Genomic DNA, 11,292 nt, shown 5'->3' with positions numbered 1-11,292 from the left:
TGTTCTAAAATAACCTCGATATTTCCAATTTCGTCCTCAAGCTCCAAGTTTGCGTACTCTCATTTTTTCCTTGGTTACTTTTTCGGCAAAGTAATAGATAAGAATTTAAAAATCATTTGTTATTAGTCTGGTCTTCTCAAGTTGACTTATGCTGTGAATATTGCATGCTTGACATTTAATTAAGAAACGAATATTGAGGTTTTATCACTGACAATCGTTTGTTGGTGGTTTCTTCCGTTTTACCAAATAATCAATTTTTAAATTCCCCTTTCAAAATTGAAAACAATCCTTCTTAACACAATAATAATGCCATACATTTTAACTTATTAGAAAGTAAAAGAATTAATAATGTCTTTTGAGAGTGAGATTTCGTGATAAAATCCCGAACTTCGCAACGCTGATTTGTGTGGTGGACTCGTTTGATTAGTGGTGACTGCTGAGGATGTACGAAAAAAGACTCCAGGATTGTGTGGTGGACTCGGTTGATTAGTGGTGACTGCTGAGGATGTACGAAAAAAGACTCCAGGATTGTGTGGTGGACCGGTGGTGAGGCTGCAAGAAAAATACTCCAGGATTGTGTGGTGGGGTGGAATATACGAAAAACAACACCAGGGTTGTGTCATGTGTGGTGTGAGGAATATACGAAAAAAGACACCAGGATCTTAAGCGGAGACTGATCTCGTATGATCTTTGACTTCATATCGATTTGGAATGCGATTGTTGAATGTGTTATTGCATCAGTCGTCTGTAATAACACTTTTCGTAAAATACCGCACAATATATACCTCTCCACTTAGAATGGTGCTTGATTTAGATCTTTTCCGCGAGGAACGCGGTGGTAATCCGACCAAAATACGAGAGAATCAAGGAAAACGATATAAAGATGCATCTATGGTTGATAAAGTGATAACTACTGATGGCGAATGGCGAAAATGTTGGTGTAATTTTAAAGTTTTGTACAAAATGACCCAATAAATGGTGTATTTCATTTTTTTGCGTTCTTTAAAGGTCGTTTTCAAGCAGACAATTGGAACAAACTGAAGAATTTGTGTAGTAAACAAATTGGAGAGAAAATGAAGGTAAGTGAATGCATTCACACACCACACGTGGCATATTGCAACGTGTATAGCATATAAATTAACCAAATTACAGTAATTTCTTGTTTTAATTATATTTTTCCTAAAATGCTGGTGCTAATCTTACTAAAGTCTTAGTGAAAACGTACTTTCCCAAGTAATAGATCCCAGCAAGATTGCAGAATAGCACTCGGCTTCACGGTTAGGGTTCAGGTCAAGTCTATATTATACGTCTATAAGTGAACGAGTATTCTGCAATTGCTCCCAACTATAGCTTTAACATTTATATTTGTAGATTGATATAATTTTGAACAAAAAAATTTAAACTGTGCAGTTTTTGTTGTCTAGCTATCAGTGATGCAAGCTCAATGTTATTAAGTTATCTAATGCAATTATCCCAATGTATTGTCACAAATGTTAAATTTACCATTTGAATCTTTTAACAGAAAAAAGAACCTGTTGGTGACACAGATGAACTCCCTGAAATGATCTGTAGTGATATGTCTGTTCTTAAGGCAGAAACTTTACAGGTTGCTACGTTAGTTGGTCTTAACTACAGAAACTCTAAATAGCACTGTCATGTGGACTTGTTCGTTTCTTTTTTTCGTTTTCCAATTGAAGCTGTGTTCCAGACTGGAAAGTATGTTGTGCACAACCTAGATTTAGATTGTGCAATTGTGAATAAAATTTGCATTATAATGAGCAAATTTTGAAATCCTCTCAGCAAAATATTAATATATAAGGAAAAATTTCTGAATTTACAGTGCCAAGTTGAAAATTCACTCTGCAAAATTGTCGAAAATTTTCCTCTAGCTTGTGCAATTTGCAAACTTTCCAGTCTGGGCTGTGTTCATCCTTGTATGCACAGGATGTTGGATTCACCAAATCTAATGGTAATATTGCAACTTCATTTTTGCTTTATATTCTTCATTCATAAGTACTAATTAAATTGAGTATAGTATTTTTACAATATTAAGGGTTTGACTGTCACTCAGATCAAGAAAATTAGAGTTTTGATTGATGAAAAAATAGCAGAATGTCGCCAACAAGTGGAAGAATGGGAAAAATTGCGTAATTCAACTCTCTTTGAAATTGGAAATATTCTTCATGATGATGTACCAGTTAGCAATGATGAGGTAAATTTTATAATAAAGCACCCAAGGTACAGAAAATGTTTCAGGCAAAATGCAATGAATAATTGATGCAAGTAGGTTATGTTTCAAATGTTTTTTTTATAATATTTTGATAGTTGATCATACGTTTTCACTTAAATTGCCTTTACAAGACTGCTCAAGATAATTTTATGTTGTTTGAAATTAATTGAAGTTGATTATTATGTTTTTTTTATAAATTTAGGAAGATAATGGCATTATCCGAGTAGTTGGAGATTGCTCAATTAGAAAAAAGTATTCTCACATAGATCTTGCTGTTATGGTAGATGGTATTGATGTTGATAGAGGTGCATCCGTATCTGGAAGTCGAGGGTATTTTATGAAAGTTAGTCTCTTCAATATATATGTTATTGTCATTGTGTATACATATGTAGATGTATTGAGTCTCTAGATTTTTCACACACATAAGATTTGTATGTTTTCAATCAGAATCACTTTATTTTAAACTATGACCTGGAATACTACATTGCAATTAATTGAACCCGCACATATATATTTTTGCACAAAACCTTCATTTCTTCAAGACTTTACTTGTAGCATATATGTAATGTATGTGTTCATTAAACTATGCATCATTTTCCTCACATCTATGTAGATGTGTATAACTTGATTTATGTTGAAACCCTATGTTGTATAATTTAACCATCATCATACCATGTTCAGATATAACTTTATCCATCATTCAATGTATCTATAGTATTGAATTTTTTGTTGAATTCAATTGATTAAACACAGAAGTACACTAGTTTGTTGTTGAGTTAATGCGGTTTTCCTTTTAGTGTATTGTTTCCATATATTTTTGAATTTAGGGACCGTTGGTGTTTTTGGAGTATGCATTACTTCAACATGCGATGCAAATGCTCTATGAAAAAGGATTTACACCACTTTACACACCATTTTTTATGCGTAAAGATGTTATGCAAGAGGTTGCCCAGTTAAGTCAATTTGATGAAGAACTTTACAAGGTATAAAAATAGAACCTCTATCTTAGCATGAAAGTTAAAAAATCTATCAAATTTTATTGTGTAAATATAGTTTACAATAAATAAAACAACTCTACGTTCTGTCGCGAAAGAGTACCTGCAATATTCTAAATGTCCTCTATGATTAACATATTTGTTCAAACTATTCTATTAAGGTGATTGGCAAAGGAACTGGAGAGGACGGAACTGCTGATGAAAAATATTTAATTGCAACAAGTGAGCAGCCAATAGCTGCATTTCATCGTGGAGAATGGCTTGATCATAATGACCTTCCTAAAAAATATGGAGGCTCATCAACATGTTTTCGTCAAGAAGTAGGAGCACATGGCCGTGATACGAGAGGAATATTTCGCGTTCATCAATTTGAGAAAGTATGTATGCAGTTGTGATTAAAGTTGTCTCAATTATGTTAAATTTTAATAATAAAATATTTTTATAGCTGGTTGCAAAGCTGTCAAGGCAGTTGTTAAAATAAATTGGTAGCATATTTATTGCATTTTAGGAATGTTTTCCCTTGATAATAACAAATTTTTTAAACTATTTACGTAAGTAAGAATGCCATGTTACCGCGCATCGTTTTCCTATGATATAGAACATTGAGTTTAAAACTTAAGTACAAAACTCTTAGTGAACTTTACGTTAAACAGTTCAAGTCATTGTTATCTAAATATTGTCTAGACAGAATCCATTCAAACTAAACAGAAGGTTGATAAAATTTGAAATTATGCAATCTTGTAGAGTTATGAAAGGAGACTGAGCCCCAGCCAGTATTATGTTGAATTTTAAAGAAAAACACCCATCTCTCCTCTTATACTATCCAGAACCCAAAGTATCACTATTAAAGTAAATTGTGTAAAAAAATTGTTTATATATTAGGTGGAACAGTTTGTGATATGTTCTCCCAAAGATGACATTTCATGGCAAATGTTTCACGAGATGATTGGAAATGCTGAAGAATTTAATAAATCTTTGGGAATTCCTTACAGAATAGTCAGTATCGTCTCAGGTAGGAGCATATCGTCATGAACAGTTTTAACCAGACTTAAGTTATCACGTGTCTATATACCAGACTTAAGTTATCACGTGTCTACTTACCAGTCGACTTTTCTTTAATCAAAGGTGAACTGAATAACGCTGCGGCAATGAAGTATGATTTGGAAGCGTGGTTTCCAGGAAGTGGAGCATTTCGTGAACTCGTATCTTGTTCAAACTGTACAGACTATCAAGCAAGACGACTACAAGTTAGGTTTGGTCAAACAAAGAAAATGCAAGAAAAGGCAAGTACCTTCATTTCAGATTCGATGTATATTAATTTATATTCAGTGTTTTGAAGGTCTTACGTTGCATTAAGTAGCCCCACTAGAAACATTGTACGCTGCTTGGTGTACTTACATTTCTGAAAAACATTTTCTAGGCTGAATTTTGTCACATGTTGAATTGCACAATGTGTGCAATCTCTAGAACAATTTGTGCTATATTGGAAAACTATCAAACGGAAGAAGGAGTTGAATTACCTGAAGTATTGAAACGCTTCATGCCACCAAGTCTGCAATCATTAAAATTTATCAATCCAGCACCAATTGATGAACAAGCTCAGAGTAAGAAACAGAAGAAGAAGGGTAAGACAGATGTAAAACAGCCAATGGAAGAAAAAATGGACGATTTGAAAATATGAAATCATTTTGCATGAATGAAATCGAACTGATTCTATAATATGTGACGCTATAGAATGGTTGTTTTCAAACTGTGTTCTTAGTTGTTCGCCCATGTTTCTTAAGGTTTATCATATATGGTCTGCTCTTGTGATCATTATAGATAAAACGCAGTTTCTTTTAAATAATCTTCGAGTTGGCGTGTTCATACTCGCGTATTAATCATAAATCTGAAAAAAAATTCTCCACTTCGTCAGACTGTTGATGACTTTTCCTTTTTCTTTTGCGCTTTTTTTCACAGTCAAATGTATTTTCTTTAAACCCAGTGACGTCCCAGAATTTAATTTTCAGATCATGAGAGCAACTGGCCAATATATTTTTATCCGGTGATAATCGTATTTTCTCAATGGGATAAGCACCGTGTTCTCCTACGACGCCATTAAACCGATTAGGAAGCACAGTGACTGCCCTAAATTAAAGAAAATATTCATTTTCGGTCTCACGAAAGCTTCGCAACAACTTTATTACCAAATGTGCTGAAAGCTAAAACGTTCCAACAATTTTACATGCAGCTGATTGCGCTAATATGCGAGCGATAGTTTGAACATGAATAACTTGTGTAAATTACTTGTATATGTGAATTTTTCTCTACCTTATTATCCCATCTATTGATCCGGTACAAATGACATTCTCAGTCAATGCAACGCATGAATCAACAGACATTGGATGACCAGGAAAGCGGTCGTTCATATCCGCCCATTTATCCCATGAAAAAATATATAGAACGCCGTTATTTGTACCACACACAACTTTCGTTGAATTCTAAAAAACAATTTGCGGAATATTGGAAATCTTTTCTCATTACGAAACAAATCAAAATGATAACGTGGCTACCTTTATAATTGCAAGGGATAAAAGTTCATTTTCTTGATTTTCAGAACGCGCTACAAGTTCTTTTTTTCTTATATTGAAGATTGATAAAGTTCCATCACCACTGAAAATATATATAAAAATTCGTGCAAGATATCTGTAAAATGTGCCTTTGGTAAAATACGTAGTTGTATAGTTATTGCTACAATAATATCCAAATTTACCATAATGAAATAAGCATTTTATTCTGTGCTCATGCAAGAAAGCGCTATGCAATGCTTCAATTAAAAAAGCTTAAATATTTAAACTACCTTGTTGCTAATAACGTTCTGTTGTTCTTATCACATTGCATATCGGAAATATAGTCTTGATTTTCTGAAAACTCAACTACACTACTTGAAGTTCTTGCGTCCCAGAACTATTAAGAAAGATACTTATGACTCAGATCAATTTTTGAGCTTCCTTTCACAATGGATCCATCATTGTAACTAGTAGTTTCCAAGTACCTTAATTCCCCCATCATCATCTCCACTGGCAATGAAATGTTGATTTATGATTTTCAAACAGTTTATGGGACTCCTGCATTTAGATAAATCATACATGAATAACGTCAATATAATGTAAGCAGGCTCGTTGGACACAAAATGCGATACATGTTTGGTAATATATGACTATGATAAGAGAATTTCCATAATTTCGTAAAAGCACTATTGCTAATGCGCATTTAATATACACGATGACTTTTTAGAATAGACATGTTTCGACATGCTTCGATGAATAGACATATTTCAACATGTTTTGATGGCATGAGATGTCGAAACATGTCTATTCTAAAAAAAGTCATTGTGTATATTAAATGCGGATAAGAGAATTCTTTTAGAAAATGAGCAAGTTGGAAAATTTCTGATGAAGCTGTTCTCAGATAAGTACAAACCAAGTGTAAACCAGTCAACATATGATACAAAGGTTATACCTCATTTCATAGTCTATTTGTAAAGTTCGCCATTTAAACTTGGCCTTAAATAACAAAGAAAGTGTTTCATTTTAATAAAAATTAATATACTGACTCATGAGCCTTTTTTATTGTCCGACAAACTTTCCCAGTGTTCATATCAACAGCTTGAATGGATTTATCTTTCGATGCAGTAATAAGATCTGCAATTAAAGACATTCAAGGTATTTTTCACCACCTTAATGACAAACAAATTAAATGTTGACAAACATGAAGACTATGGTGTACAGATCTATTGATATGATTCAAACTATATTACAATTCAGTGACTTCAATTTGATATTGTGAAACCCTTTGCAGGTAACTACGGAGGGTGTTGACAAAGAAGAAATGCAATTTTATGAGGAAACATGTAGCACCTTCAATAATTATACAACTTACATGAGCCATCAGCTGAAAATTGAACAGCACGACAGGCCTTTTTGTGGTGGCTAAGTTCCATCAAAAGGGTATTTCTTTCTTTGCCAAAGCTATGTCTGATAAAAGATAGAAAAATCTTAGTAACATGCAAACTTGTATGGAAACATCTTTTCCTTCAACACAGTCATTTTATAAATGTTGTAATAATAAAACAGAATTTAAAGATGAAATTTATCACAATAACCATCGACTAAGGACGAAAATAGCCAAAAAAACATAATTACGACAAATATTGGAAAACTAAACTATTATAGTACTAACACATTAACTTCGCCATTTATTTGTCCAGATGCAATAAAATTTCGATTTGGATGAAAACTCAAATCAAAAACTTGACTTGGCAGTTCAATGTCTCTAATATCCTAAGGATAAAATAACAAATTTTTAATCAGTTGATGATATTCAATGGAAAAGAAAGGATCTACCTCACGGCCTGGCATGATTAAACACGAAAGTCAAAATTAGTGTTTTATTGTAAATAATTACAATAACAGTTACATCACTGAAGCAAGTTTGTTCAGCGCAACGGGTTCCTGAACTCTCCATTATTTATTTAATATCGTTGAATCACATTTATTTTGTTCATTTGGTGGAAGAAAATTAGCAAAATCAACCACAAATAATACTTACTAATTGATCTTCCATTGGCAAACTTTTCACCGCTAGAAGGTAAATGTCCTGAAAAGAATGACCGATGACCAAACCATTCAGGAACGTGGTCTCAACCACTTGGCAAACTATGCGAACTATTAACTAATTTTACACGTTTGTTTACGATTCAAAAGATTAGATTTTTGGACATAAGTTTCAAAATGGATCATTGAACGTTTAATGTTTGCTTAATAGACATTTGTGTGTCCAAAGACTTTGTTTTCTTATTATTGTGGACTTGTTGGGACTTGTGATCAATGTGATGGCCAGTGATTTTGACAAATAATGCTTAATAACCGCTGACCGTGGTGCTTAAAGTGATTTGAAAGAATTTTTAAAGATGAAACTATTAGAAGTTAAATTGAAGTATATTCTGCGAATACCATTGTTATTTGCTCTCTTAGCATTTTTTTCTTGTGTAATTTTGTCAATAGTCAACAACTTTGAAGCATCCACAAAAACCCATTGTAATGTAAGTAGCAATTATTTATTTTAATACTAACTTCCCTTGCTTGCTATTGAACATATAAAAACTGTCATTAAGTTTCAGGTGAAGTAGAAATGAGCATCTCAATTAAAAAATAATCACCTATCTATGAGCTGACATAGTTTTCTACTAAACTATACAAGCCTTAATGTTACTTTGACCTTATTGTATTGAATATTATTGACAAACATGATAAATATTTTCAGTTCTCCTGATTTATATTTATCTATAACCTTTTTGATATTCAATCAATGTTTTACAAATGTTAAATCTTGTTTGCAATGTGGTAATCAACTTGTTATGTGTAATTATCAATTATCTATCTAGTCTTCCTAGTTGTTAGTTTAGTAATGTTTGTCAATTTTCTTTTTTGATACGTAGATGCCCAAGTAGTTTCTATGCAAACTTTGACAATGACTATACTATTGAAATTTAGCATCTTTCTATATGTTATAAAAATAAGTCAGCCTTGAAAATTCTGTTCTTTAGAGGTGACTAGTGTTTTTTCAGGCATAAAATGCTGTTTCACTTATGATGTTTAAGCATTCATATATACTTTCAAACTTATTTTTGGAAACAGCCAAAAGCAGATTCTATCAGAAATCTTACAAGTTGTCATGGGGAGACAATTGCCTCTGTTCTCTTCATTGGCTCAGTGTGTAATCTATGACAATAGTGTTTACACATGGAGCTGTCCTTGCTCAAAACTTTCTTAGTGAAGTAGCCAATCTGCAAATTTTGTCAGGCTATGTAAATTTTTCATCATTAGCATTATTGATTTCTTTAGAATTTTATTGTTTTTGCAATGTGTGAGCACCAATAATCATTTAGGCTGGCTAAATATTTATTCTTAGACTTCATTCTGATTTTCTGAGAATTTGCTCAATAATTTTTAACACTTTACAGGTACCAAATTATTTGCCTTCAATCAGTGCATCTATTGGAGATTTTAAACCACAGACTTATATATGGAGGATATGTATTGCCCTTCACTGTTTTCCTCGTATCATGATGTCAATTCTCTATTACAACTACTATACCATCAAGTTTGGTGATAGAACATCAATGAAATTCAAAGTAGCAAATGCATTTAATTCTCTTCTGACAATAATTGAAAATCTTGCTTTATTGATCCTTACTTATGTATCATCATCAGAAAATTTTCGTAAGTTTACTATCATATCATAATTACTGGGCCTATCTCAATTAACTGTAAAAAAGTTTTTATTTTTTGAACAGAAATTCATCGAAATGCATTCATTACATTTATGTTGTCATCTATGAGTTACATGCTTTCAACATCGTTCTTGTACAAGTGGACTTCAAGCACGCCAATGACAAACGATGTAAGAACAGACGTTAAAATTAAATCTAACTTATTTACGACAATAGAAAATTCTAAATTTACTTGGTGGTTTCTAAAGTAGATATTTTGTGTTATTTATGAATTTCTACTATCTCTAATAAATGATAAGTAAAATTTCTCTTTCATTTACAGGAAATACAATCATTAGAAGAAAAATCTATCTTATGATAACAAACTACAGTTCCTTTTCTCTTGCTGTTTATTTTTATTGTCGTCACAATTGGTACTGTGAACCTGGAAGTATCCTTTTATGACAGAAATAATATTTAAGAAAATGATCGATGTTACTTGTTTCTGATCATCAAGCATTTTGAAAAGAGTTAAAACTTGTTTTTTAGACTAAATTTTAGTCTTGGGAATCTAATAATCATTGCTGTACCGAGAACGTTAATTTGATGGGCCAACAATTTACTGAAGGAAGGTAACAATTTCCATGTTTGTACACATGTAGATCGTCCAGGTTAATAGAATCCTGAAAAGGACCGTTGTTGTTGATGTTGAATGACGTTTCGACAACCTTAGTGGTAGTCATCTTCAGAGTCAAAGAGTACCGCTAAGGTTGTCGAAACGTCAGTCAACATCAACAACAACGTCCTTCTCATGACTCTACTAACCTGGACGATCTACATCTACAAACATGTAATGATACTCCCGCGTTCAAACCATTTATTTTAAAACAATTTCCATTCAAAAGAAATCAGTCGGTAGAACTGTATATTATGTGCATAAAATACTCCCCCCACCCCTAATTAGCGTTCTCCGTAATTTGCGTGCTAATTAATGTAAGCCTACTCGCTTTATCAAACTCACGCTTTGGCTTCGCGTGGTTATAAGAAACTTCGACATTTCTTTGAAACATGTCTATTGTTTTTCATTATTTTTTAAGGCATTAAGCCTTGTTTGCTTGTATTGTGTCATTTTTCATTCTCTCTTCTCGGAATATTAAAGCTCTCGACTTACGTATCGAATGACATGCGCGGAACTTTTGGTCTACTTTATGACGTCAATTCCTGATAATTCTTAAAACAACCAAATGCTTAACAAACATTGATGTATCGTTTCAAAATCCTTAACATCTTTGAAAGTTTATAGTTTCTTTTCGCTCTGTGAATATGTCACTGTCGTTACAAACATTTGGTTTCATTCTACTGCGGTGGATGATTTGAAAGGACTTTATTTTATAATCGGACATTTGCGTGCTATTTAATGAAATGAATCGTAAAATTTTGACTTATTTATGTCGAGACTTTTTATCGTGCATAAAAGTAGGATAGCTGTTTATTTAAGTCTCTGCTAATATATTTTTACTGCACTTAATAATTATACGCTTTCTCCTATTAGTTCATTTTCCAGGAATATTTCAAGGACACATTTAAATAATTCTGACGTAGTAAAGTATTTTTCTCACAATAATGTCACTTTAATATTTCAATAAATATTTTCAAGTAATAGTGATTTTCTCCTTAACATGTTTTCAGTTTACACTCTGTTTGCATTCTCTGAATATTGTGGTGTATTGTCAAATATTGCATTTCACCATCAAACTAACTATTTGTTAGGACATTTGTATTCATTAGTTATTGAGGATTATCGTCATTCAGAT

General features: G+C 32.5%; 3 protein-coding genes across 4 annotated transcripts; 2 read left to right on the top strand and 1 right to left on the bottom strand.

The window, feature by feature from the left end:
- Positions 1–549: 549 nt before the first annotated feature.
- LOC124445492 (serine--tRNA ligase, cytoplasmic-like) lies at positions 550–5,139 on the top strand. The gene is made up of 10 exons (XM_046996216.1): positions 550–934; positions 1,009–1,079; positions 1,523–1,606; positions 2,054–2,212; positions 2,433–2,573; positions 3,058–3,213; positions 3,387–3,602; positions 4,108–4,237; positions 4,351–4,508; positions 4,646–5,139. The coding sequence occupies exons 1-10, from the start codon at positions 712–714 to the stop codon at positions 4,904–4,906; spliced, it is 1,599 nt and encodes a 532-aa protein (XP_046852172.1). The 5' UTR covers positions 550–711; the 3' UTR covers positions 4,907–5,139.
- On the bottom strand, positions 4,894–7,899 carry LOC124445493 (WD repeat-containing protein 55-like). 2 transcript variants are annotated; one of them, XM_046996217.1, is made up of 9 exons: positions 7,816–7,899; positions 7,447–7,547; positions 7,147–7,241; positions 6,821–6,908; positions 6,260–6,332; positions 6,065–6,171; positions 5,778–5,877; positions 5,536–5,705; positions 4,894–5,352 (listed from the first exon to the last, which is right to left on the bottom strand). In XM_046996217.1, the coding sequence occupies exons 1-9, from the start codon at positions 7,828–7,830 to the stop codon at positions 5,106–5,108; spliced, it is 996 nt and encodes a 331-aa protein (XP_046852173.1). In that variant the 5' UTR covers positions 7,831–7,899; the 3' UTR covers positions 4,894–5,105. The 2 variants fall into 2 exon arrangements, with proteins under 2 accessions (XP_046852173.1, XP_046852174.1); XM_046996218.1 differs by lacking the exon at positions 7,816–7,899 and adding an exon at positions 7,611–7,640.
- A 14-nt stretch (positions 7,900–7,913) lies between these two features.
- LOC124445494 (post-GPI attachment to proteins factor 2-like) lies at positions 7,914–10,923 on the top strand. The gene is made up of 5 exons (XM_046996220.1): positions 7,914–8,308; positions 9,230–9,488; positions 9,563–9,669; positions 9,822–9,929; positions 10,775–10,923. Exons 1-4 carry the CDS (start codon positions 8,177–8,179, stop codon positions 9,855–9,857), a joined length of 534 nt encoding a protein of 177 aa, XP_046852176.1. The 5' UTR covers positions 7,914–8,176; the 3' UTR covers positions 9,858–9,929; positions 10,775–10,923.
- Positions 10,924–11,292: the final 369 nt, after the last annotated feature.

The sequence above is a fragment of the Xenia sp. Carnegie-2017 genome, unplaced genomic scaffold, assembly GCF_021976095.1.
Source record: "Xenia sp. Carnegie-2017 unplaced genomic scaffold, XeniaSp_v1 HiC_scaffold_22, whole genome shotgun sequence".
In the NCBI taxonomy this organism is placed as follows: domain Eukaryota; kingdom Metazoa; phylum Cnidaria; class Anthozoa; order Malacalcyonacea; family Xeniidae; genus Xenia; species Xenia sp. Carnegie-2017.
This window is presented reverse-complemented; position numbering and strand designations above follow the sequence as displayed.